The sequence below is a fragment of the Palaemon carinicauda genome, chromosome 15 (assembly GCF_036898095.1).
Source record: "Palaemon carinicauda isolate YSFRI2023 chromosome 15, ASM3689809v2, whole genome shotgun sequence".
NCBI classification, from domain to species: Eukaryota; Metazoa; Arthropoda; class Malacostraca; order Decapoda; family Palaemonidae; genus Palaemon; species Palaemon carinicauda.
The window spans coordinates 45,259,877-45,287,705 of record NC_090739.1 but is presented as its reverse complement, the minus strand read 5'-3'; the positions used below and the strand labels follow the sequence as shown (position 1 = coordinate 45,287,705).

The 27,829-nt window shown below is 44.8% G+C and overlaps 2 protein-coding genes across 6 annotated transcripts in view; both read left to right on the top strand.

Annotated features, from left to right (window-relative positions):
• Nucleotides 1–13,174, top strand: part of LOC137654595 (ras-related protein Rap-1b) — a 46,891-nt gene extending 33,717 nt beyond the window's left edge. For all 4 annotated transcript variants that reach the window (XM_068388369.1, XM_068388370.1, XM_068388371.1 and 1 more), the window contains one exon: nt 11,029–13,174. In XM_068388369.1, coding sequence (XP_068244470.1) covers nt 11,029–11,274 — 246 coding nt within the window. In that variant the 3' untranslated portion in view covers nt 11,275–13,174. The remainder of the gene's footprint in view (nt 1–11,028) is intronic.
• The window catches only part of Dip-C (dipeptidase C), a 935,347-nt gene that overhangs the window by 592,408 nt on the left and 315,110 nt on the right, over nt 1–27,829 (top strand). The gene's annotated exons all lie outside the window — the stretch shown is intronic.

Sequence of the window (27,829 nt, the reverse complement as noted above, 5' to 3'; positions counted from 1 at the left end):
CTCCCTACTCATACATCTCATAAGTTATTTTAATATATTTCTTGCAAGAGAAACAGAAAAGGGTTTTACTTATTATGCAAATCATTCTTTGTTGGGTTCACGTCACATGTCTGGTGATGTATTTCTGGCAGAAGACGAGGTGGCAAATGGAGTGATATCCTTTCAAGATGTTACTGAGTAATATTAGTGTTCCCATTAGCAAAACATCAAGGAATAATACTAAGTATTTCTAATAATGTTTAAGGGAATATGAAGATTTAATAATAAACTTCCCGTACACAGAGAGAGGACGTAATATGATAACTAATATTAATGGCTATAAACGAAATGTATGAAAAATATGTTCTGTTAACATATTGGTGCTGATGTTAATATTCATTAAGAAGATATATTGAATTACTTAAGAAATTTTATAAACGATACTCCTTGTTTTTTGTATTTGCACATAATGTTAATACAGTAGCGGGAGCTTGATATCAGCAGATCAGGGAGAGAAAAAACTTGGTAATTATTGATGGTAACAATGCTCCCAAGATGGAAAAATAGAATACTAAAATACCTTTAAAGTACAATTACCATTAAAAATTATGGTTTTTTTTAGAATGTGGTAATGTCTGCTAAAACTAGAAATCAGCTGACAAAATAGCAACCCTGTGTGTGTTCCGTAACTGACGTACAAACCACACTATTTAATAAGGGTATTACTTTCGGCGTAGCTGAAATGAAGAGCCATTAGAATTTAGCGAGGGTTTGCTACCCCATCGCTAGTTAGGGGGGGTAGCTTGCTCCCCCCTCCTCACACACACCTGTGCTTGAGCTCACTTTGCTCTCGGCTCGGATGGTAGTCGGACGTGTCCGCTCTCATCCTCGCCTCTCTCTTGGCAGCCATTAATGTCTTTTTGCTTTTTCTTTAACAGGTTTGAGTGTGAAGTTGGCCTCTGCGATTGTGCGCACCTGTCCTGGATTACCCGACCGCCCTGTGGAACATTAATGTCGGCGGTCGAGACAGACCCTCACACCCTTTGCTCTTACTGTAGAGGTCAACGGTGTGATAGTGATAATAAGTGTGGTGAATGTAGGGAGTGGTCTACCTCCCAGTGGGAGAGGTTTTCTCGGCGACGTAAGAAGTCCAGGCGGGATATTTCTCCTTCAAAGTTTTCTTTGAAAGGAGAAAATCCCAAGGACTCTTCTTCCGTTGCCCAAACCTCCTCCGAAGCTCCTGCTCGATCGGTCTCTTTCGAGAGACCGTCGAGTGGTAGGGTAGACCGTGGTTCTGTTTCCCTAACTCGGGGTTCGAGAGATGGCGTTGCCTCCCCTAGCGAGGCAGCTCCACCTCTCCCCCCTGGGGAGGATTTATCTTTAACCAGTTTGTTTCAGCTTTGGTCTTCCTTGGGGCTCGAGGGTTCGCCCTCCAAGGAAGCACTTCTTGTCATCATCCGATTGGGTGCCGCTGTCAAGCAATCGCCAACTTTGGCAGAGGTTGATCCTGTGTCTAATGTCGACGTTATGGTGTCAGAGGTATCCAATGCGGTATCTCCTAATACCTCTGCCTCTTCTCATCCCGCAGTAGCTGAAGGCTTAGTTTCTCCTGTTCCTGCTCAACCTACGAGGGAGAAACTAGTCCAACAGTCTCTCCTGCCGGTGATTCTCCCCCTCGGGGGAGTTCACTCGCAGAAACCTCTTCGGAGGACTGCTGAAGGTCAGCTTGCTGATCCATCGGCCCCTAGAGGGCGTATGCGTCGCAAGGTTCGCCTTCCTCTTCGCTGGAGAGGCCTTCCTTCACCTTATAAAGCGTTTAGGAGGCGCCTCTTCGGTTCATCATCGCCGTTGCAGTCTGCCGCAGAGGAGCCTCATCAACGATCACCGACTGTTCCTGCTACGGTCCTGGACACCTCTGCGGATCGTTCGCGATCCCCTTCGGTGGAAGGTCGTCCTTTCAAAGGGCACGTTGACTTTCCACCTGACAGACCTGCTGACCTGCCGTCGCTGTTCCTGGCAGCTGATGCACTTTACGCGCCAACGAACCCTGTCTATCATAGTCAGGCACCGGTCCCTTCGGGGCAACAAGGGCGCATGCGCCATCGCGCGCACACGTCCCTTACGCGTCATGTTGAACATGCGTGCCAACGGTCTCCTGAATGCAAGGCTGTTCCTGAGATAGTGTGCCAGTGCTCTCCTGCTCGCCAGCGCGCCATCAACCTACTGCACGTCAACACCTTGCGCGCCAGCGCTCTCCTACGCGTTGGCGCTTGCCAACGCGCCAACGATCGCCTGCGTGCCAGCGCCTACGTACTGTCATCTCCTGCGATCCAGCGCCTACGTACTGCCATCTCCTGCGCGCCCATGATCTTCGGATCTGGGGGCGGTAGGGAAGTCAAAGACTTCACCTACTCTCAAGCGCTCGCCAACTCGCCGCCTGCTATCTCCTGCGCGCCATCCCTCGCCAGCACGCGTTCACTTGCTTGCGCCTACGAGGATACGTGCGCGCCCACGCTCATCCCCTACAGCAGCTATGCACCGCCAGCCTGACGTGCGCCCACAAGAGGCGTGCCAACGCACATAGGTTCCGACTGCGCACCTGCACGCAAGGGATATCTCTCCTGCGCGCGCCCCCTACAACATTTTCTGGGGCGCGAGGATCGCACGGCCACGGGCCCATCATCCTGATCCTGCGCGCTTGAGCGCACAATCAGCCTCCTGCGCACGCTTCCACGCGCCATCGCTCGCCTGCGCACGCGACCCCGGGTATTCCCCATCGCGCAAGCGCCAATACCCTCCTGCGCGTGCGGCTGCAGGACAACGCACGGCAAGGTCGCCATCGCCTCATTCCCCTCCCCGCAAGCGCAGAACAGCGCGCTCGCCGGTGAAAGGGAAGCTTCCAGAAAGGTCCAGGAACATTTCTTGTTCTTCCTTTGCTTCTCGGGCGAAACCCCCTATGGAAACTCCTCCCAGGGATCAGTCGATGCCTGTTCCTCCAGAGGGAGTGTCTGACAGCGCAGCTGTCAGCCAGCAGCCATGGTTTGGGGCACTAGTCAGAGCGGTTACACAGGCTTTCAAGCCTGTTCTCTCTGAATTGGGCCACAAATCCTTGGCTGTCTACCCCCCTGAAGAGAAAAAGAGGAGTTTCGGACGCGGTGACTTATCCAAGAGCTAAGCTGTCTCCTCGTAAGCCCTCGAGGCAGGTTCCCTCCCCTCCCCCCCAGACTTTTTCTCCCTCCCTGTCGGACGAGGATTTCCCGTCCTCAGGGGAGTCACGTGAGGCGAGACGTTCCCCCATCGCACCAATGTGGGAAACCCCACCTCGCGCTGAAAAGTCTTCCCGGGTAGGGGTGGAGAAGAACCTGCCTCCGTCATTGTTGGAGTCCTGCATCCCTCCCAGGAGGGAGTCGAAGGACTCTAAGACAGTTCCAAAATCCTCGACGAGACTTAGGATGGAGCCTGCTAGTCACTCTGAGAACGTCCGCGATTCTCCCCAAGAAGAGCCTTTGGGGACAGGAGACTTTGCTGCGAGTCCAACATCCGGAGGAGAGCTACAGGAGTCAGAACATGCATTTTGGCAGGTTCTGACTCTTGTGAGGACTCTCAATGGGTTTGCTGACCCAGAGATTCCCCTCGAGAGGGCAAAGACACGGTCTTGGACCGAGTATTTGGAACTCAAAAACCTTCTAAGGCCAGTGTGGCTCTGCCCTGGTCTCAGGGGGTTAAGAGTACCAGGGACAAGATCGCGGTCCAGCTCTCTGAGTTAGCCTCCTCCAGCCGATCCAGTGCCGGCAACAAGCTTCTCTCACCTCCTCGCGCACAGCAGAGGAGGTACTTTTGAGATCTTAGAGGAGCCTTGTTTAGCTATTCCTCTTCACCATTCTTTGGAAGAGCTTACCAGGGGAGTCCCTCTTGAGACACTCTCGAACCGGCAGGTCTCATTCTCGGCGACCGAGATCCTTAATCAGGAGAAGGTTGCGAAGTGTGCTATGCAAGCCACTTCGTGGCTGGATATCTGGTTAGGGACCTTAGGTATCCTGATACGTTCGGAGGATTTCTCCAAAGAACGTACCAGGAAAACTATGGAGACGTTCCTCCTCTCAGGCACTCGCACGACCGAGTTTCTGGCCCACCAAGTCCCGAACTTGTGGGCGAACACCATCCTGAAACTTCGGGATGCGGTGGCTGAGAGGTTCCATCAGAAGGTCCCTAGCACCGAGATAAGCAGGCTCAGGCATTCTTCCGTGGAGGGAACGAACCTGTTTGAGCCTAAAGACGTAGAACATGCTGCTGAAAGGTGGAGGAAATCCCACCAAGACTCCCTCCTACATAGGGCTTTGACATCCAAGCCCTATAAGCCTCCAGCGCCCCAGCAGTCCTGTCCTACCAAGACCACGAAACCGACAACGGCAGCGAAGGCAATGGTGTCCAAGCCCTTTCCTGTCAAGGACAGGAAAGGCAAAAAGTCCTAAATGGGAGGGAAAAATCCTAGAGGGAGCAGCCGAGGCTGCAAACGCTAGGATTGGCAGTCCCCCTACATGTCCACCAGTGGGGGGATGCCTACAAAGTTGTGCAGACATGTGGCAGCAACTCTGGGACGATTCCTGGATGATTTCCGTAATCAGTCGGGAATATTGCGTCCCGTTCACAACAGCTCTACCTCCCCTGACAACGAATCCAGTGTCATTGAGCTCCTTTGCCATGGGATCAGCAAGGGGGCAAGCCCTTCGGGCAGAAGTCCAGACCTTGTTGAAGAAGGGCGCTCTCCAAGAGGTCGTCGACGGGTCCCCAGGCTTCTTCAGTCGACATTTTCTTGTAAAGAAGGCGTCTGGAGGCTGGAGACCAGTCATCGACCTCTCGGCTCTGAACAATTTTGTCAAACAAACTCAGTTCAGCATGGAGACCGCAGACACGGTCAGACTTGCAGTGAGACCACAAGACTTCATGTGTACGCTGGATCTGAAGGACGCGTACTTCCAGATCCCAGTCCATCCGTCGTCAAGGAAGTACTTAAGATTCAGCCTAGACAACAAGGAGTACCAATTCAAGGTGCTGTATTTCGGTCTCTCCACAACACCACAGGTTTTCACCAGAGTGTTCACCCTAATATCATCGTGGGCACACAGGATCGGCATCCGTCTCCTCCGTTATCTGGACGACTGGCTGATCCTAGCATACTTGGTGTCATCCCTTCTTCAACACCGAGACATACTTCTGGGACTTTGCCAGGATCTGGGGATCATGGTAAATCTCGAAGTCCTCTCTGCTTCCCACTCAAAGACTGGTATACCTAAGCATGATTATAGACACCAATCTCCACAAAGCCTTCCCGTCAGACGACAGGATAGCGAGGCTGAGGAAGGTCGCAAGCCATTTTCTCAGATGAGAAGAGCTTCCAGCCCAATCGTGGTTACATCTCCTCGGTCACCTCTCATCTTTGGCTCATCTAGTTCCCAACGGTCGCCTTAGGATGAGATCCCTCCGGTGGCGACTCAAGTCCCGGTGGAATCAAGGTTACGATTCCCCGGACGCCATGATCCCTATGGGACCTGCGGAACGGACAGACCTCCAATGGTGGGTGACAAGACGAGAACCTACGAAGAGGAGTGGATCTTCTCGTCCTCCCCCCGGATTTGATGCTCTTTTCGGACGCCTCTAAGAAAGGGTAGTGGGCCCACGTTCTGCACCACAGGACCTCAGGCCTGTGGTCAGAATCAGAAAAGTGCCTCCATATAAATCTTCTAAAGATGAAGGCCGTTTTCTTGGCCCTTCAACAGTTCCAACAATACCTAGCGGGTCACTGTTTTGGTGATGAGCGACAACACCGCATTAGTGCCGTACATCAACAAGCAAGGAGGTACCTTTTCGAAGCAGCTATCCCATCTTGCAGTAGAGATACCGAGATGGACCGAAGTCCACTCGATTCCACTATCGGCACGTTTCATTCCAGGCAAGAGGAATGTGCTCGCCGACAATCTGAGCAGAGCGTCTCAGATAGTGAATACCGAGTGGTCTTTGGATCATCTAGCAGCCAACAAAGTCCTGACTTTGTGGGGTTCCCCGACTGTGGATCTGTTCGCAACAGCTCTGAACTTCAAGCTTCCGCTGTACTGCTCCCCAGTCCCGGATCCCGAGGCGCTCTGGCAAGATGCCTTCCAGCAACAGTGGGACAACATCGACGTGTACGCCTTTCCCCCGTTCTGTCTGATGAGGAGGTTGCTCAACAAGACCAGAATATCGGTCAATCTTTCAATGACCCTCATAGCTCCGCTATGGCATCACGCGGAATGGTTTCCGGACCTTCTGCAACTCCTAACGGAACTTCCGAGAGAACTCCCTCCGCGACACGATCTACTCAGACAACCACTTGCCACCATCTTCCATAAAGTCATAGCTTCGCTACGATTTCACGCCTGGAGACTATCCAGCATCTCCTCACAGAGAGAGGATTTTCGCAACAAGTTGCGATCAGGATGTCTGGACATCTGCAAAAATCATCTGCATCTGTCTACCAGGCAAAGTGGAAAGTCTTCTGTGGTTGGTGTCGTGGAAGGGGTATCTCTCCACTCGATGCCACTATTCCAACAATAGCGGAGTTCCTCGTGTATTTGCGGGAAGAAATGCACCTTTCGGTCTCGGCGGTGAAAGGCTATCGCTCAGCCCTAAGTCTAGCCTTCAGGCTTAAAGGAATGGACATTTCTTCTTCGCTGGAACTTTCCCTACTCATACGAAGTTACGAACTTACCTGCCCTCAGTCGGAAGTGAGACCTCCTCCATGGAACGTGGTTCGAGTTCTCAGGTCTCTTAAGAGACCTCCCTATGAACCATTACGCCAGGCTTCAGATCGCCACCTAACTTGGAAGACGGTGTTCCTACTAGCTGAACTTCATGGTCTCTCGTATGACATCGCCCATTCAAGGGGATGGGGGCAGGTAACGTTCAAATTCCTCCCTGAGTTTATTGCTAAGACTCTGAATCCGGGGGTAGCGGACCCTCGGTTCGACTCCTTCCAGATTTCGAGTCTGTTCTGTAACAGATGACCCAAACCACCTCCTACTGTGCCCAGTAAGGAGTTTGAGGCTATATTTCAAAAGAACGGCTGCAGTCCGTCCTCAGGTGCAAGCGTTGTTTGTTAGCACAGGGAGGACTAAGAGGAGGGTCACCAAGAACACCATCTCGGCATGGATTCGTAGGGTGATTCATCTGTCCCTGAATCCAGACCCTCCTCTGTCACGTCGCCCTAGAGCACATGATGTCGGGCATAGCTACGTCTCTGGCCTTCAAAAAGAATTTCTCAGTGACGCAGGTTCTTCAAGCTGGGGTGTGGAAGCGTCGGACAACCTTCCCAGTCCACTACCTGCAAGACGTGATCCACAGGAGGCTCGATACGTTCTCTATCGGCCCTGTGGTGGCTGCACAACAGCTGGTTTAAAACCTCAGGCTCCTTATTGTACAAGTAGCAGAGGGTTGAGGGCATTGTTACCCGGTCTTAGTCTGCATGAATGAAAATGTTTGTCTGGCCCTTATTCTTTTCTTCATCTTCCCCTCTCTTGGAGAAAGCAGCATCCTGGGTTCTCTGCATAGCTGACCTCAAACCACTGCAGGTAAACCATGTTTCCTTGTGTTCCTAGTATTAAGCTAATACTGTCACGTCCCCATACCCTGACGAGGTGGTATTGGGAGAGAGTCCTAGCCTAAAGTTTCCATCTAAAGGACTACAGGTCAACTTCCTAGGACGAGTCACACTTTATTATACCCTCACACACAGGTTGCGTAAGCCGCAGTCCTTGCGTAGCAAGGTTCTAGCGAGGGGCAGGGACTCCTTATTTTTGAGTGCTGACACACTGGAATAACGACCCCCTGGTCAAAGCTAAAAGCCAGTACTGGCTGGGACGTCCACCCTTCCTAATGGGTGAGTCACCCCCTATTAAAGAGCGTGGTTTTTATGTCAGTTACGGAACAAATGACAAATTTGTAGATAATTTGTATTTTTCCTAGCTATACAAACCTTGGCTATTTAATCAAACTTGCCCGCCAGCCCTATCCCCCTTGAAGTCCTACCTCTCCAAGCAAATTGCGCTCAAGCACAGGTGTGTGTGAGGGGGGCCCGGTAGCAAGCTACCCTCCCCTACCCCCGCTAACTAGCGATGGGGTAGTAAACCCTCGTTGAAATTCTAATGGCTCGTCATTTCAGCTACGCCGAAAGTAATACCCCTATTAAATAGCTAAGGTTTGTATAGTTGAGAAAAATACAAATTATCTACGAATTTGTCATTTTAAAGCCTTAGTCTGTAATCAAATATAGGTACAGTAGAACCTCGCCGTAACTGACTGATAAAAGGGAAGGGTGTCCGGTACCTCTGATAGTCCGTTGTATCTGTAAAAAGTTTCCCAAGGCATAAAATCAAGCAAATTTATACCAAATTTTATAGGCTATAGGCCTACCATATATGCAAAACATGCAGGTAACATCAAAACAAGCAGCTGAGATTATCACACTTTAGTTTTCACCTTTAAGATAGACCTTGCATAATTGGGAATGACTAAAATAGCAAGTATTTCAATCGGTGGTTAGGTGAAATGTGAGAATCCCTACGTCTTTAACCTGGGGGGTGTTGGGTTGGGGTTTGAGTAATGCCTCGGGTAGGGAATATCCCCATTAGCTAGAGAGTGTGGTGTTATTCTGATATGGTAACATGGAAACAGACTAAAATAGCTCTTATATAATCAGAAATAAAGGAAAGAATCCCAAAGATTTTGTTGGTTGACTGAAGAAAAGAGGAGTGGCCAACAGTAGGGAGAGGAGATTGTTTACTAAAATATCCAGTGTGTGAGCTGTGTGGGATATATGATCATGTGCTATTCTCTTTTGTAGGATATAAAAGTAATTTTAACCTCCATATGGTTTATATTTGTCGCTTAGCTTGTAATAATAATGATGTATCCGGATGTCACTTTCTTTATCACCAAGCATGTTTTTGACGTAAACGTAATCGTAGGAAAGGAGTTGATATTATTTTATGACAATCTTAACAAAATTAATTCCTTGTAAACTGAAATACAGAAGGTAGAGCAAACTTTTTGCCAAATCAAATTGAATTGAATTATTTTAAATGGTGAATACACTTCACTTATTCATATAAATTTATAAAAAATGTCTTATGGTCTATTTGTGAACTGAAAAAGCCTCCGATAGTGTGGTCTGACCAATTTTGTGGAGAATCCTGTATTATGGAGTTCCTCTTAAATATGTAAATTTGATTGTTTGTTCATGAGCATAGCAAGTGCAAAAATAATTTTAGTGGAGTCCTATCAAATGAATTTCCAGTGAAGTGGAGTACTCCAAGGGAATGTGTTGTCACCCATGTTGTTCATTCTCCACATGGATTTTGTAATGCATAGAACAGTGGAGTAGGATTTGTAACAGGAAATTAGCTGACCTAGAGTATGCTGATAACGCTGCCCTTACTAGCAGAATACCAAAGGACTTGGAAAGCTTGCTTACCAGAATGCATGAAATATCACAAGGTCAGGCTCAAGATAGAGAGAAGAAAGACACAGATGATGAGAATGCAATATGCAATAAAAGATGAAATATCATTGGAAGGAGAAAAGATTGAGGGGGGAATCATTCAAGTATTTAGAAACTGTGAACTCTAATATAGGATCTTTAAAATTTGAGTTTAATGAAAGATTGGAAAAAGCAAATCAGACAATGGCTAGGTTAAGTAAAATTTGGAAATCAAATTGGCTGAAATTACATATAAAAGTCAGGCCATATATCAGTTTAGTGAGATTGGTGTTACTGTATGGACATGAGTCTTGGTATGACAGTGAAACGATATCCAACAGATTTTGTAGATTTGAGAACAAAGCCCTGAGGAGAATACCTATATTGGAAGTTTAATGCTAGAACAGGATTAGAAATGAAACTATGAGAGAGTACTTAAGTGCCATACATGGATAAGATCATTGTGAGGGGTAGATGAAGATGGTTTTGGCATGCTCTTTGCACTCCCCTAGATAATTCGCCAAACTTAAAACTGGACTCCACAAGGCACTAGAAAATTTGAAAGGCCCAGGCCTACATGGATGAGGACTATGAAATGTGAAGTAGATGATGAATGGAGAAGTATTGATGTAAGAGCTCAAAAGACGACGACTGGCGAAATCTAAAAGAGGCCCTTTGCGTCAATAGGTGTAGATGATGATGTCTCATTGTCTAAGGTAAAATTAATCACACTATTGTCAACCGAGTTTTGCTTGGGTGCTCCTCATAGCTGAAAGAATAAAATTAGATTGAAGGCTTTAGTTTTGAGGTCAGCTGTCTCCAGATACTCGAGACTTCTGGATGGGAGATATTGCCCTTTAATGGATGTAGTTTCAGTACGTGAAGTATTACAATGCCCAAAACCTAGAGAGCATCACAGATGACTTTAGTTTAAGTTGAGGCAATCTTGTCACACAATCATTTTAACTTATCAAATATTATGGATATTTTTTGTTGGTTTAGCCAGTTTCACTTTGCCTCATTTATTGCTCTCGTAGCTTGCTACTGCCCTAATATTTATAGTGTGTTAAGTTTGATGTTATATCTTTTAAGTAATTTTATGTGATTAAAGTTGAAAAGTTTGGCGAGGAGTAATTGATATGCAGCAATCAAGGGCCTGAATTGCCATCTATTCAGAATTTAGTAGTTAAACTTTTCTGCATGGTTAAAAAAAATTTTGATGTCAAGAGGGTAGCCTTTTACTCTTCATTATTTAAAGTAGTTTTGGTTAGATAATAATGAGAGGAGAATTGTCTTTGAATGTCTTGAAAACTTTGAAATATTGCCTTATTATGGTTGTTATAGAAATTAGACTTTGAAGCAAAAGGAAAATATTTTATTTAAGGTTGTTGATCCTTGTATATAGTCTGCATTTATGTTAAATACTGAATACAGTATTAAGTTTTTTTTTGTATCTTTTGTTGAGTAGACCTGTATTTTATTAATTTAATCTAATGAAAAAAATTTTCCCCAATGATTTTACTGTATTGTCTTTTCAGGACACTGACAATGTTCCAATGATTTTAGTGGGCAACAAATGTGATTTGGAGGATGAAAGAGTAGTGGGGAAAGACCAAGGATTGAACCTTGCCAAATCCTTTTCATGTGCATTCCTAGAATCTTCTGCAAAGGCCAAAATCAATGTTAACGAGATCTTCTACGACTTGGTACGGCAAATCAACCGCAATTCACCCCAAGGCCAGAATGGAAAGACAGGAAGCAAGAAGAAATGCCATATTTTATAAGATTGGATATTCTATCAGTTGTAAGAATAGGTCAAGAATGCTTGGATGTTATGCCTTCATCCTCTCAGGTGTAAATTTAATTTCTTGTTATATTGCCAAGACTTAATCCATAGATCCTACCTGTGAATTTGTGATTACAAGCATAATTTTCTTAATTACCCCTGTACTTGAATAGGTAAGTGATATACCATTTTTTTTTTCTTTTTTTTTTTCCTTTTTTTTGTTAATCTTGACAATACAACACTGGAATTAAACCATGCAAAAAGGCTGGTGCCACACACACAACTCACTTTTGATTCATATGTCTTTTATTTTGATATGTAAATCATGTTGAGGTGTATTGTAGTCCCCAAAAGACCTTAAAAGATTTTCTCTTGGGAGAGGGGAATGTGCTTGCAATGGTAAATTTTGGGGGTATTTTAGGAGCACAGGTTTATTATCTTATTTTTTTTCTTTTCTAAGTTGTGGGCAGTTTCGTATTGCTGCGGTTAAGTATTTATATAATGCGCTAACTATATTGTAGGCATAACTGCTGTCAAAGAATTAATATTTTATCTTAGTCTCTCATGATGTAGTAAAATGTTATAAAAGTAATAATTGAAATTTATTAATGTAATTAATTTTCCAAAGTTCCCTAGTCGATGTGTGTTTTCATGAAGCACAAAGTATTGAAAATTATTGTATCAATATTCAATATCTGATTTGTATGTGAGAGACAACTGTGTCATCCATCCTTATTATAACATGTTTTAACATGTAAGATATATGCATAAATCGGTACAATCTGAAAAGATTATCATAATTCTTCTGAACTTGAGCTCATTCTTTGTAGTTTGAGTTCCCAGGAATACTTTGTACCTTAGTAGCTTGTAGTTTGTTACCCGCGTATGGTTACGCACAAGTTGCTTGTTAAGGGACCCAAAAGCCTGGTTACAGGTAGTGTAAGAACAATTGAAATTTTGTGCATATTCTGTCAGTTTGTTCATTTGACAGGGAATGAACAAACAGCTTACTGATCATCTGTTATTTAGATAAATATATATATTGAAATTTGCGCCAAACTGATTCTTGATGAGTGAACAAAGATTAGCCACTCCAAGCAGTCCTTTCATGGATGTTTTAGAAGATTATATCAATACAGTATGTTGCGGAGATGGTTTTCCTCCTGGTCATCTGTAAATCTCAGTGTTGCCTCTTGGTAATGCCTACAGTTTGATGTGGTGTTAGTGTGCTAATTGTAATTTTTTTCTTCTTTCTTGCTCTGCTCTTAAAACAAAATAGCTTCAGAGAACCAAAAAAATATATATATTTGAATAATGTTTTTGTCTGGAATTATAAGCAACTCTGTACATATCCTGAATACATTTAGTCATGCTGGAACATTCAACAGTATAATCCAGACATAACGCAATACAGGGGTGGGACAATGTGCAGAGCAAGTATGGGGTAGCGGCTGCTCCTCCAGTAATGATGAATAATGAATTTCAGCTTTACTTGTAAGGAGCCAAGTTGCCGGTCACTGCCAGTGGACACCATACGTCTCCATGCCATCTGTTTCCTCAAACTGCTCCTTAAATGGTGTAAGTTGCAATGCAACGCTTCATAATATTGCAGTTTACAATGACTTATGTAGTTCATTATTGTTTTCTACTGACTTTCATGCCACACCTATGTAATACAGATTTATTCTGAAAAATAGCCCTAGAAGGTTAAATCAGTTAGTATAGTTGATTAAAAAAAAAAAGTGTGATATGATATGCATTGTTAGACATAAAACCTAGGGTCATTTGAAGATAAATTGGCTAGTAAAACATCAATATTAGCAGCTTGATACAATATTGGAAAAAGCTTTACTGTTTGTTTACATTCTGATAAAGTGAAATATATCGTGTACATTGTTTTCTTTGTTTTCATTAATCCACTTGGTCATCTTGAGCAGTAAGTACATAGTAGAGAACATGTAAAATGTACTGGGGGTTTTAAACCTCCAAATCTAAAGATAATAACTGTTTACCAATATACAGTAGTACATTGCTCTTGGATGTAATGCAGTTAAGATGAAGGTAATTGACTTGCCTGCCTATGTATTTGAATGTAATTTTTATAATTTTTACCATTTACAACTGAGCTGACTGGATTACCGATTGATTAAATCTGAAGGTAATCTTCTAGTACTAAAACTCCTTAACTATCCTCGACTTACAATCATACTGTGAGTTCTGTTAGGATTCAACTTCATGTCCCATAATTTGCACTATGCACTAACTTTAGCCACATCTCTATTAAGGGATTCAGCAACCCCAGATCTACCTTCAGGAGATGGAATTGATGCAAAGAGTGTAGCATCATCTGCATTAGGCCAAACCACATGTCATGTGTATATACAGTAGTATAAACAGCAATGGTTCAAGAATACACCCTGAGGAACACCAAGTATCACATTACTATATTCACTATGGTGCCCATCAACAACAACTGCTGCGATCTATTGCTTAATATTTCAATATTAAGGCTAAGAAACAACCCACCCACTTCCAACTGTTTGAGTTTGAAAACGAGGGCCTCATGGTTAACACAGTCTAAGGCACCACTAAAATCAAGGCCAATCATACAAACTTCCTGACCACAATCAAGGGATTTCTTTACAGCATTTGAGATAGAAAGAAGGGTATCACATGCTCTTAAGGCCTTTACAAAAACCATATTGCAACCTAGGGAACAGATGATTACCTTCAGAAAATATATCAAGACATTTTGCCAAAAGATGTCCAAAAACTTTAGATAATACGGGAGTTATGGAAATTGGACGGTAATCAGTTGGACTTGAGCTACCACAAACACATTTACATTATGGTTACATGAAAGGATGATGCCAAAATAAATTGTTGGATCCTCAGGGGTAGGAGTATTTAATGCTTGTTATCTACATATTATACAAGAGACATATAAAGAATAAAGATTGTCTATAATTTGCAGGCATTGATATAGGATCTGCTAGTTTTTGCTTCACCTCATCTTGAATAACATCATTAATATTAGTGCCCATAGTTATTTTAGAAATTGCTGCAACTCTTCATTCATTGTAGGTTACGCCAACAAAGTTGTAACAAGGGCTCTTGCATTGGCAGCCCATGCAGTAATTTCATCACAATCACGATAAGCATCGGCGCACTCATCCCAATTGCTGAAAGGGTGTTGTTTTTGCAACTATCGAGTTAAAGTTACCTCACGGGACCAATAAAACTTTGACATGTTCAAACTTTAAAGTAGAGGATAAAAATATAGTATATCATTGGCATTGGTGAGAAACCTACCAGTGAGCACAGCTCTCGTCACTTCGCTAATCATATGAAAAAAACTATACCAAACTTTGCTTGCTGCTTCTACGCTTCTGCCGTCACGTGAAACATAGCTCGTCTGTGTGGACTGGCCTTGTCATCTTCCACATGCATCCGAGCCCTGTACTCAGTTTTCATGGCTGTTAGAGCTGAAAAGAAGCCTCAGAGATAAGTAGTGGGAAATGGAAGGAAAACCTTTGAAGCTGCAGCAAAGAGTTCAGGATATTCCTCTTTAATGAAACCCCAAAAAGTCTACATGTGTACTGTATTTTGATGGAATCAGATCCTCTGGATCTCATCGCATGACAGCGCCAACAGTTCTTCCTCTGCATTTGCAATGAGACCATGTGCTGATGTGCTGGCAACGAAAGGATCCCAAATCCAGTCCCAGTCATCGCTGTCAACGTCAGTGAAGTACGAATTGAAATGATCAGTCAGTGCGGTAAGATGACAGCAGATCTTTCTTATCAACTTGACTGGGGATTTGTCTGTGTCCAAAAACTCTGCGAGTTGTCGGAACATGTCTGTGATCCCATTCAAGACTCGCTTTTTCCACATCTCAGTTTTCCCCCTAAAGGCCTTGATTTTATCGCTAACCTCCAGGACAGAGGTACAGCCACCTTCATGTCTCATTGAAATTGGCTGCATCCATCATTAAATTTTGCCTACACCCTGTCAAAGTACCATGGACCCCACTTTGAGAACCTCTACTCTAGGACATGTATAAAACTCTTCAATTCCAGAGAGCAGGTGTAGTGAGTGTGACACTATTTTAACCATACAACATATTTTAGCGATTGTAATGTTTTAAAAGAGCTCCGGGTTTGTAGAGTCAGGAAAAATATATATTACTTTCCAATTTGACATTTTTTCCAACTCCTAATACCAACCTTTATGCTCTACTTTAGAGACGCCCTTAGGTGGGTGGAAGTCCTAAACAAAGTGACTGGGATTTGACCTGGGGTGTGCTTCGTGCGAGTGTTATAGAGGCACTTTGACACTCGATTATGTGCAAGAGCTGATGGCCTGGGCAATCATTAGGAGGACTAAGCACTGAATTGACTAGGTAAGGATTCTTGAAGTGGAACACTCCACTTAACCTAGACATTGCCCGACTACCATTCGCTGGGAGAACAAGGATTTAACTAATATATTTCAAATTCCTGGCTACACAAGGGATATGGATTTTACCTGCAGACACAGGAGGCCAGCTTGAAGAATTCCACAGATTTTGTGCCCCAAGAGAGGGAAAAATGAAGGGAGAAGAAGCCCGACACACTACCATTCATCCCAGACTAATTCCGAGTAACGTCTGCCCTCGATAGACTGCTACTTGTCCTGCAAGGGAGCTGAGGTATCTCAAACCATATATGCAACCACCATAGGACCTCTGAAGAAGTCATCTGACTTTTCCAAACACGTACTTGGAGTACCTGCGCCACAGAGTAGATTTTTTAAATACTATGTATGTAACCTCATGAGCTGTGGGTCTACTATCATGTGGAGAAAAGTTTGAATTCAAGGCCCCAGCTATGACCTGTCCAAATTAAGAAGAAATTGTATTTTTGGTGAACCCCCTCTGTTCCCTGCCCACACTCACAAAAACGGACTTTGACGTAAGAAAAATCTATTTTTGGGCTCGAGCCATGTCGTCCTGATGGATGGTCGTTCCGGCAGCTTCCTACTGTATAATATTTTTGCAAGTGATATTACAAGAGAATTACTGTCAGGTATCACAGGGCTCTAACCCCCGGAACGACTATCCTAAGATATCGTGTGTAATCAGGGACGTATCCGTAGATAACCATAGAAATCTGCATCCCTAACAGACTTAACCCAGACTATGAATCTAGGGAGGATAGGTGAGGAGCCGTTATATATCCTCTCCCCTTATGGTGCTGTACGTCACTGATGACGTCATTCCTTTCTTCGAAGCGATCCTACTTTGTATGAAGTTTTTTTGATGCGCCTATTTCAGGTTTTTTGGAAGTTTTTCCACCTATGATGGCTTCCTCTTCGTCGTCTAAGTTGAGTACCATCTTCTTTTAGTTTTAATTAGCTTTCACTGTTTTAGATCCCCTCGGGGAGTACAAAAAGCTTGTTTACGTGTAGGAGAGCTCCTGTAGATCGTTGTAAGATAATGCCTCAGTGTTCTTACAGCACACATTAACAGTTGATCCAAGCCTCAGCTCAGCTACAGTCAGAGTTTGAGTCATGGCAATGAATTCGGGGATGAAGTCAGTGTTACCCAACCTCTATTCCCCTTCTAGGATATGTCGTAGAAGAGACCGTGTTCTTCGCTTGCTCTCCCAGCGCAGGTTAAAACGAGAAGGAAAAAACCATCCAAGAGTCAAGTCGTGATCTGAGGACTGGCAAGTGGTATGAAGCTCCTTTCCGAGAGCATGGTACAAAAATTACTGTCCGAGCAGGTGATCGAACTTCTGATTAGGGACCAGTAAGCTCAACACTGTACAAAGAAAGACAGTTCCATCAACATTAGCAGACAGACTTCTTTGACCAGTAGGAGACCAACGATGACATACGGGGGGGGGGGGGGGGGGTTTGTTATCCAGTCATCCTTTAAATTATTGCTCGCGAAAACCCTCTCTGAGAGGAGATGTTAAATACCCTCCAGGTGAAAAGTCGTAGGGACACGACTGATTGTGGTGAAACTCTAGTGAGGATGTATGAGCAGCTTGGTAAAGGAGAGAACAGTTCACTTGATTTCTCTGCAGGCAGGAATAGAAGGTTTGGGTGCTATGCTGCTTGCTGTCACTATGGAGCTATCATGGTCATTGACCAATCTGACGATGTCCTTGAAAATGAGTCTCTTCATCCGGCAGAAGGGGGAAACGTGTGAACGTTGCATGAATGTCGGAGGGCTTCTAATTTAGGTGCCTGGTTGGCCCGTACTGGTTAACAATACTCCAGAAACTTCCTGGCATGAACAGTCCTAGACCAACATTTTGTCCGCAACTCCCTTCGTAGTCAGGAGTAATGTGGTTAAGTGAGGGAGATGAGGGTCCCTTGAAGCCCAGTATCTAAGTGTGCCTGCTCAGATTGACCACTTTGAAATTTTTCTTGCCTGTACTGAATTGGGTCTCGGAGGGCATTCAAGTTGTCTCAAGTCTTACTTTCAAACGGCTAGAGAGACAAGTAGTCGTGCCAAGATTATCTATGTCTGGATGTTCTATACCATGCAAAGAATACCCTTGTCTGTATATACCGCAATCATGCTTTGATAACAACACTGCGGTGTGACAAGAAAGGAGTTATTGGGAGATTAAGAGCCAGCAACACTGCGCTCAAATTTAGGAAAAATTGCATGGCACTGCTGACAGGTGTTGGAACAGCTCCACGACCATGTGTCACAACAGGTGACCCCCCAATCCCTTTCTCTTAATGCATCCTCCAAGAGCATCGAATGTGGGGAAGGAGAGAGGAGGTCTAATTTCCACCTCCTAACACAGGACTCCTTCGCTCTGATCCTATCAGACTTGCAAGTCCACAGAATTTCTACTAATACTAAAAGGTTTTCAGTTGCCACTAGAGAGGACTTGAGCTACACCTTTCGTCGGGGGACAGAAAACCTTGGAGGAACTTCATTTGCTCCAGCAATTGCAGCCCTCAGTGTTCCTGTAAGAAGTCTAGCTTGAGGATGGAGCAACTTTTGTCTCTTAGAGGTTATTTGCCTTTCTAAATATGCCAGTTCTCATGGAGATTGCAGTGATGAATTTTAGCAGTTTTATACCAAACCCCCAAACGAGGCAAAACCAAAAAGATGACTCTGAGCCAGAGAACCATCATGGAGTGCTAGAATCAACCACTCTTCTAAAAGACAAGGTTGGATGCAATGGAATTGATCCCGATTGGCTCACACTGCATACTCACAAATTATTTCTCAAAAGATGAGTCTATGTCATTCTTGGCGAATAACCTGCAGTGATAACCAGCAGTCAAAATCTTTTCATGTCGATTCAACAGCAGGAGATAGAAAAATAAGTGGGACGTGTCACCCTTTGCAGAGGATTGGGACTGTCTGAGGATTGGACCTAATGTCTCATTTATCCCCTTCTTCCACTGCATCCTCCCCCGCCAAGATGGGTGTGAGAGATGCCCTTCCTAAAATTCTAGCAGAAGCAATATTGACTTCCACTTGCCCTTAGTGCATGTAACGCTGTTGACTGAACTCTCTGAAGCAATCCCGGCATGCTACAGCTCATAACGTGACTCAAGGAATTGTGAGATAGGTTGTACAAGCAACCATCGGAAACTGGAACAGGCGCCAGAGCACTCCACGAAACTCCACAGTGTTTGGGCTACCTGGTAGCCATTACACAGTAGGGCAGCCAACACCGCTCGGGAATTGCGTCTATCGAAAACCCGAAGGGTCATAGGGTTTAATTGAAAGGAACAAGGGTCATTTGACTCTGATAGGTTGCTTAAGAAGCAAACAATTCAAGTCTATCATTGTCAAGTTATGCGATCAGATGTAAGCAACTATTTCTGTGAAGGGAGGATGATACCTTGTCCTCCAACTGCCCTTGCTAGGAGGGGGAACTGGTCACATATATCCACCCACAGACTGGTAAATACCGAAGTAACCGGGTATCTTCAGCGGATAATAGCAAACTTCCCAAGCTCATCGCTGTCAAGCAAACAATCTGTCACAAGCAGTTACTTCTTAAAGACATCATCTCTTCAATCACATTTGTCAGGCAGGCAATTGTCAGAATACTGTAAATCTGGCTACGGACCAATAAACATGGACAGAAAAATTACCTCTATAGATGGTATATGTTTCTCCCAATTTTATTGCAGGAATCCCCTGTGAAGGGTGCCCCGGGCCAGGGTGAAAATCCGAGAATGGCCCGAATGGTTTGTTGCCCACTAATTCAATCGGAAAACATCAATAAATGATCATAAACAAGACCTCCTACTCCTTGGTGACATGTATCCCTTAGAAAAGACAAATGCATCTTAGATTGGTAAAGTTTTACTGTATATTACCCTGTAATACAGTACAATAATACCCTTAGATCTCTCCGTTTTTGTATGGAATAGCTGGAATAAGCTTCGATGGAGGGAACAGAATCGCTATGCAGTGGGGAGACTGAGAGTACCTTGAGAGACAACTGAAGAACAGTAGTATGGTCATACACCAACTGTTCTCGGGGTGAATCCAGTAGATTCCTACCAAGAACAAAAAAAAAGTTAATGTCATTGACAGCTACCACCGCATAGTTAAACAGCGGTAGCCTCCACCCAGAAGGACACTTCACCTCTAACTGGACGTAGCATAGAATGCTGGTGCAGGAACCAGTCAACCCCTCTAACTGTTCTCCTGACAGTACCTGGAACTCTATACCAAGTTGGCTCAGTACAGACTCACTTACAAGACAAACCTGTGCTCCTGTATCAACAAGAGCACAAAATAAGGTCTCCTGCATCATTACTATACCTACTGCCGAGTGTTGAGACACGTGTACAACTGGACTGACGAGGTGCCTTTTCTGTCACGTACTGGATTACAGGACAATCCTTCGGTGCTTCCTGATCTTCAGTGACCAAGCCCTCAGCATCAGGCACATGAGATTTTACCTCCGCCTTATGGCCCAGAATCACGTCAGTTGGAGGGACGTAATTGCGGAACTCGATTAGAGGGTTAAAATGCACTCCAGGCAGACACTGAAGATGCACACACTGAGGCTCAGTCACGGATGGATTATGATAGACTACGGGACAAGTGGAACCCCTATGGACCCAGATTTCCAGGTTCAATAGCTTAGATGCTACCAAGAGCAACTCCAGAGCTGGGACTGTACCTGGAAAACGCATTGCCTCGATCCTGTTCCTGCTAGTCTTGTCCAGTTTGAAGCCTGTTGAACTAAGGCATCCCGGAGCTTAGCTCCCTTCAGCTGAGAGTCGGGTGCGACACCCGACCCTTCCGTCCAGCAGTTCACGACTAGCTCCAAGGATTCTATGAGAGAATCTGTACCACCATGAACCTCCTTATACAAGGCCACTCCAGTAGGCAACATGGGAGTGCTGGGTTCAGTAGCAAATAGACAGTCAGTTAGTGTAGGCCAGCGGGATAACAAGTTAGCTGCGGCATTCTGATCACCTGGACAGTAGTTAACAATAAAGTTAAATTCGGACAGGTCCTCCAGTGTCCGTGGTAGATGACTGTCCACCATCTTCATGTCATGAAGGTACATCAGGGGACGGTGATCAGAATGAATCACGAAGACCTGACCATAGAGGAAGGGCTTGAAGGTTTTCACCCCCCATCGCAGAGCAGCCAACTCACGCTCAATGGTAGAGTAACGGGTCTTGCAGTCAAGGAAAGTTATGGAGTCGTACGCTATTACCCGACGCTCCCCTAGATGCCCCAAGGACTCCTGGCACAGACAAGCACCAGCACCCTCACCCGAAGCGTCAATAAACAACTCCAAATGTTTAGCATCAGCGGAGTAGTCAGGGTATGACAACATAATGTCCTCCTTGATCAGTTCCTTCAAGCACACAAAGGCACCGTCCACTTCTGTAGTCCACTTCAGTTTCCTAGTCCCTTGGGATTTTCGTCCTCCAGTCTTCGCAGATAACGGTTTGGCTATCTGTGAGCACATGGGGATAAACTTACCAGTCCCAGGAAACCCCGTAGCTCATGCACAATGGTAGGTTTAGGGAAGTCCTACACTTTCTGGATGTATTCTGGTAGCTTACGCATATCAGAACGTCCAACCAGATGACCAAGATACTGGACCTCGGCTTGAACTCAAGAGCACTTCCCGAGTTTTATCTTGAGTCCGTGCTTCTGGAGAGTAGCCAAAACTCGTTCTACCAGTTTCAGATGTTCCTCGAAAGAAGACTCAAGTATCGAGATGTCATCAATGTAGACAACAACCATGGCTTTCGGGAACTCTTGGAGAATACTCTGCATTTCTCTCTGGAACACAGCAGGTGCATTTTTCAGTACAAACGATAAACGCCTAACTGCCAGTATCCAAAGGCGGTAGAGAAAGCCGTGTATTCTTTATTGTCCTCTGCCAACGGTAACTGGTAGTATCCACGAACCAGGTCAAGGGTTGTAAAGTATTAGACTCCTTTAAGTCCAAATACGGAATCTGCCATGTTAGGCATCGGGAACTTATCAGAGACAGCCACCTTATTCAGTCTATGGTAGTCACACATGACCATATACTATTGTCCTTTTTTCAGAGAGATGCTGGGTTCAATAATACCCAGTTCATGCAACTCCTTGCACTGTTCCTCGATGGTGTCAGCAACGGATTTGGCAAACCATCGAACCCTCTGATAAATGGGCGTTTCGTCATACAGGTGGATGCGTATTGGTGTGCTTGGGCACTCTCCCACATCATCATTACCAGTACTGATGACGTCGAAGCATTTGACAAAACTGGTCCTTCTGAGAAGAGTCCATTTTGTCGGATATAGACAGATTGTCTATCTCTTCCAATACACTCGTTTCAGGGGTCAGGTCACACTCCTGTGTTATCAGGCAGGATATAGGAGCATCCACCATTGCCATAGTGAACACCTTCCCCAAGAGATCGCCCTTCTTGATCTTGGCATATTCTTCAGATGAACCCTTCATTAAAACTGAGGCTTTTCCATCTTTCAGTTCGAGAATGCCAGGAATTACGGTAGCTTTCCTTAACAGACCGGGGGTTATGATGCCGCCATCATAATACATTTCCGGTCAACAGTTGGTCAGACAAGTAGGGCACCTAAAAGAGGTGTCAAGTCCCTTAGTAAAGTTTACAGTACCGGAACAAGTACTGGCTCAATACTGGCAATCCTTATTGAATCGGCTACATGGACCTCAAGTGCATAAAGCACTTGCTGACAACAAGCTCCTCGTATCGGGACATAATACTCCTAAAGAGGCTCTTGGAGGAGTACTACCAACGCTCAGCCGATTTCAGGCTCCGTCAACTATCACCCCATTTGCTCTCAAGAACTGGTAACCAAGCATTACATGCTCAGCCATAGTTCCTGAAGGCACTACATGGAACACACTTGGGGCGAATGTCATTCCATGCAGTATAGGAGTCAACAGTACAATACCTAAGCTCTTTTGTCCTATTTGCCCTAAACCCTTCAGACCAATGGTGTTGGGTACCATCTGCAGCTGGTAATCCTGTACTACTCTCGATGACAGGAGTTTGACCTCAGCTCCGGAGTCAATGAGAGCATCCAACGCTCCCAATGGAAATTCAGACATGGTCACTGGGACAATCATGAGTGGTACAGGAGCCAACTGCAACAGGGTAACCCTACGAAGGGTTTTCAATACAGCCTCAGTTCCTACTTCCTCCTTGGAAAAGTCAGTTGCAGAAGCTCTGGACTGTCGAGGACAGGTTATCACTGGCCAATCATGAAAGAGCCATTGGAGGTGCAATGACCTTTCCAGGTTGAAGGGTAACCTTGAAAATTGACATTTCCGAGGCTGCCACCGGAATTTTAGGAGCACGCACCCTAGCACTCACACCCTCCTTCGATGTAGCCCCATCTTCTACATCGAAGGCCTGGTGTTTAAAGCCCTATGATACTCCTCAGTTCTTGATTTCCTGGGCTTTGCTCTCTTGCTCTTCCTCTTCTTCTCCACAGTCTAAGAAAAAGCACTGGACTTGCTCCCACTTCGGCTCTCCTGGCTACTGGTTGATCCATAATAGGACGATGAGGTCGGAGTAGCACTCACCGGTACTGCTCTCCACCTTGAAGGAGTCTGGACAGAGATGGTCTCCCTCCCTGGGCTGTGGGCTTTAGCTGTCTTCTGGACTGGTGATTTGCTTATAGGCGGCGCCTGTCGTCCACACTGTGTGACATGATGGTTTGCCGAACCACAGCGTAGGCACAGGTTGAGGCGTCTATGACACTCGTCCATAAGGTGCCCTGATCTTTTGCACCAAGCACAATACCTCCTCCGGAATTGAAGAGACCTATCCGGGATGCGCGAGGGTGGCAGGCGCACTTCCACAGGTGCAGGTTTGGGGACAGGTCGAGGAGGAGTGCGTGAATACACTCTGTCACAAGCCGTGCCATGACTGTCCCACACGACTGATGACCAAATAATCTGCCTTCTGGCTTTGCTGACGGGATGCTTCGTCGAGAACACTCAACAGGTGTAGAACATCCTGCAAAGTGGCCTGACAGCCAGCGGAGACATTAATGGTAGCCAGAGACTGTTCCAACCAACTCACAGCTCTGCTTGGAACAGTTCTGAGGAGCTTTCGCCTCGGCTCTCTCCGGTCCAAACTACGGTGAGGATAGTCCGACCTATACAGGGAGGCCAACCGCACGGCGTAAATCTTCAGCAGTTCGCCCTTGCCACAGGTGGCACTGCTGAACCGGGCCTTCCTACCCGCATCACGTCTTTCTCGGGCTTCTCGCCACCAGTCGAGGAGGCGTTTCTTCATGTCGGGGTATGAGATCTTGGGACTCCCTATGGCCGATAACGCCTCCTTTATTTCCCCCTTTGGTAATCTTCCTAACTCAACGGTCCACCGGCCAGAGCTTCCTGCGGTACTGTATATTTACTCGCACAGTAGGCCTCAAAATCCCTTAGGAATCGGGCAAGACTCTGGCAAGTTTCTAGCTGGAAGATTCCAGGCTTGGGGTTCTTCCTAGAATCGAGGACCTTGAGCAGACTAGACAGACTGCGTTCTGTCTCGAGGGACTGGATGTGGTTGGAGGAGACAGTATCGTCTAAGCTGACACTGGGACAGGAGCTGGAAGTGTCACCAGAAGTCTCTCTACCAAAATCTTCGATGGTGGATTCCTGGGACATAGTCAAAGTATCAGGTAATGCTGTTCTGGCCTTTTCCTTAGCCTGGTGTCTCCGCTTTGGAATGGCCCCTGTCTGGGCAAGAACTGCCTCAGTCGTAGCTGCTGGAGCCTTTTCTGGCTGCAGTCTCTGGCGGACTAACGGGGTTAGTTGCCGGAACAGGCGAGGGAGCAAGCGGTCCACTCCAAGCAGGAGACTTCCAGAAACCTGGTACAGGGGGGAGTAACGGTGAGAAACCTGGAGGGGGGTGAAAATCTCCAATCACTGGCTCTGTTCCAGTACTGGGATTGCCAAACCATTGATATTTGGCCAAGCCAGGCACGTAGAAGGAGCACTGGTGGTCACCGTGGTTGTGACCCCAGTGGCACGTTGGTGATGGCTCAACGCTCTTCAGGGCCGCCACTTGAAGTGTCAGGGACTTGACCTGAGTTGCCAGGTCACCAACAATCTTGACCAGACTCTCCACATCCTGGCTCTGGCTCTTCTTAGCCTTTCGGCATTTAGTCAATGTAGATGCCATGACTAACAGTTGATGTTTCCAGGGTCTGGGCACCAAAAATTATGTAGTGGTTTGCGGACTGTGGCCAGAGGTAGCACCCAAACTGCCGTGTGTCCGAATGCTGACTACACTCCAACGTTCACTACACAAAAAGGTAAAAAGGTGGAATACCCAAAAAATATAGGTAACAGGTCAAGAGAACGGAGCACTAGGCACCACCCCTTGATTTATATTGGGCAAGGGGATCCAGCTAACAATGTAATTGCATTTATATTATTCAAAGGTAAGCTGTTTTCAGGTCAAGTACAAAAAAGAACAATGATACTAAGAAAAAAAAAAAAGAAAATTAGTGGCTGAGAAGGGGACACAATGGGGTAAGGTACTGGAATTAAATGCTGTCTTCATAAAACAAGAAAAATATTTATTTTGTGAAAAGGAAAAAAGTTTATATCATTCCTGAGAAAGAAAAAAAACTTAGAATCCTCAGTGTTACACCCAGAGGGGATGGCTAAATACAGTACAGTATAGTAACTTCCTAAAGCTATGCTACAGACATCTACATATTATAGTACATAATGAAACACAAAAAATAAGATGTGACACTAAGAGCCCTTTTTCAGGATAAAGCCCTATCTGGTTTATGATGCAAATTTTCTAATTGTTAACATCAAGACAGAGCCTTTCTGTTTTTTAATGTAGATATCCAGAGAAAGTTCCAGGCTTATGATAGAAAAACTTCAAGTCTAAAGGAGAACCCTGCAACACTGTGGTTCATTATCTGCATGAACAGTCAACCGGGTTTGGGCATTGACAACACTTAAAAGTTTGGCTGCCGGTGAAAACTTTTCTATGCCACTTTATGTACACTTGTTTCTGGGGACAAGTATGTGAGACACTATCCATGGAAACTCTTTGTCGATATATGAAAAAAAAATTATACTATGATGGGACAACATCGGTCAGTGGTAAGAATAAGCTAGTTTCATTTGCTCCTAAATTGGAAGAAGTTATAACAACAAAACAGGTCTTGAGTAACTTTTCTTTTGACAACTTCATCTTTCCTATAATCCTATTCTTCTACCACTACTTGTCTCCAATTCTAGTTGTCTCTTCAAGCCCTACAGGGAGTAGGGTGTGCTGTGAAAAAAATAATATGCTTAGACAAGGTTGAATGACCAAAATATAAAAAAAACATTTTAATAAGATAATAAAAAATTTCCATATATAACATAATTTGTAGTTTTCTTTGACTTATTATTTTAATTTTTTCACAGCAAGCAGTTGGCAAGCATCACCATGAAGGAGCTCCAAAGAACTCTCCATCCCATAGGGAGTGATCTGCTGCAAAAATCCTACAGGGTTATGTCTCATGAGATTTGTTGTGGCCTGGAGGCACAATGGTGAGAGGGAGCGGCTATAAGTGGTCAACAGGAATCGCCATTTGCTGCAATAACCCTAAAGAGTTGTGTCTCATGAGCCTTGTTGTAGTGAGATTTGGCTGTAGAAAAGGCAAGTGTGGATGTGCAGCCAAAGTAGTTCATGCCAGAACCTCACTATAGCCGTGGTTATGAGCAACTGTAGTTGTGCGCAGACCATTGTCAGCAAGAGGGGCTACCCCGCACACTTCGCTAATGGTTAGTGGCTAGGTGCGCAAGACTCTCTCGCATGACTAGGGTCTATGCTTTTACGAACACTTGTCAGCGCTCCAACAGGTGATTGGCAAGTAGCCTTGCATGCTCCTACAGGAGGAGGCATGAGCTCGGATGGTGTCAAGCAAGGTTGAAAAGGTCTAACTGTGTGCTGATACACAGCAGGAAAAGCAGGCTCTTCCCAGTAAGGTGAAGAAGCCCTAGTAAGAGGTCCTGAAGGTCCTGGCCTCACAAAACTCAAGAGCTTTGTTGTGCCCTGTGACAGGCGGCGGCCGCAATAAGTCGGAACACATCACCATCTGCAGCAATAACCCCAAAGTTTTATAGCTCATGAGTCATTATGCTCAGGGGCACAATGGGAGAGGCGCCGGCCGCAAGCTGTCGACAGGAATCGCCATCTGCGACAATAACTCTGATAGGTTATTGCCAAAGACAGTAAAGGGAAGACGGGAAAGCCTACCTTTAAAAAACCTGAGAGACTTATGAACACTATCTATTTCCAACACGCCCAACAAATTAGCTAAATAAATCTACGGGATTTGGTATCTCAGAGAGTTCATACGTTACTATAACATTTATCCAATACTGTAATTGGTCCATTTTTATTCATCTAACAACTTTCCGTATATAGTATTTATATTAAATTGTATTTATCATTAGACTATTTGTATTTTCATACTTATACTATAGCATAGCTTGTTGCTTGTTCATTTACTTTCTCATAAGCTGAGAATCCTCTTCCTTTACACAAAACAATGAGTTAATACAAAATTTAAAACGCATATAGTACGTAATATTCATTACTATTACCAAACACCCAACTGCGTATATTACCCTTATAATATGACTACTGTAATCTTACGACTTTACGCATATAAAAATGAAAGTTAAGTTTATGGTGTTATTTAATGTATCCTATACAGTATATAATATTGCAAATATAACTTACAGAATATGTGGAAGCCACGCATCAGAAATAGGACTAAACTACGAGGGGAGAAGATTAGTGGTGAGAGTTCTAATATTGTCTTAGGCTTGATAACAGTATACCAAGTAGAAATATGGTCAGAAAAGATGCTCTTGATTTTTTTCTGCATTTAATGTGATTTTTGTTTCTAGAGGTATGAGTTTGCGCTCACTTCTTTCCTGAGGAGGGGTGCGACAACTTCCTTCAGTCTCTTTACTCTTTCGTCTGATGGGAAGACTTTCTCTTGGATGGTGTCTATGATCATAATGAGGTAAGCCAGTCTCTGTGAAG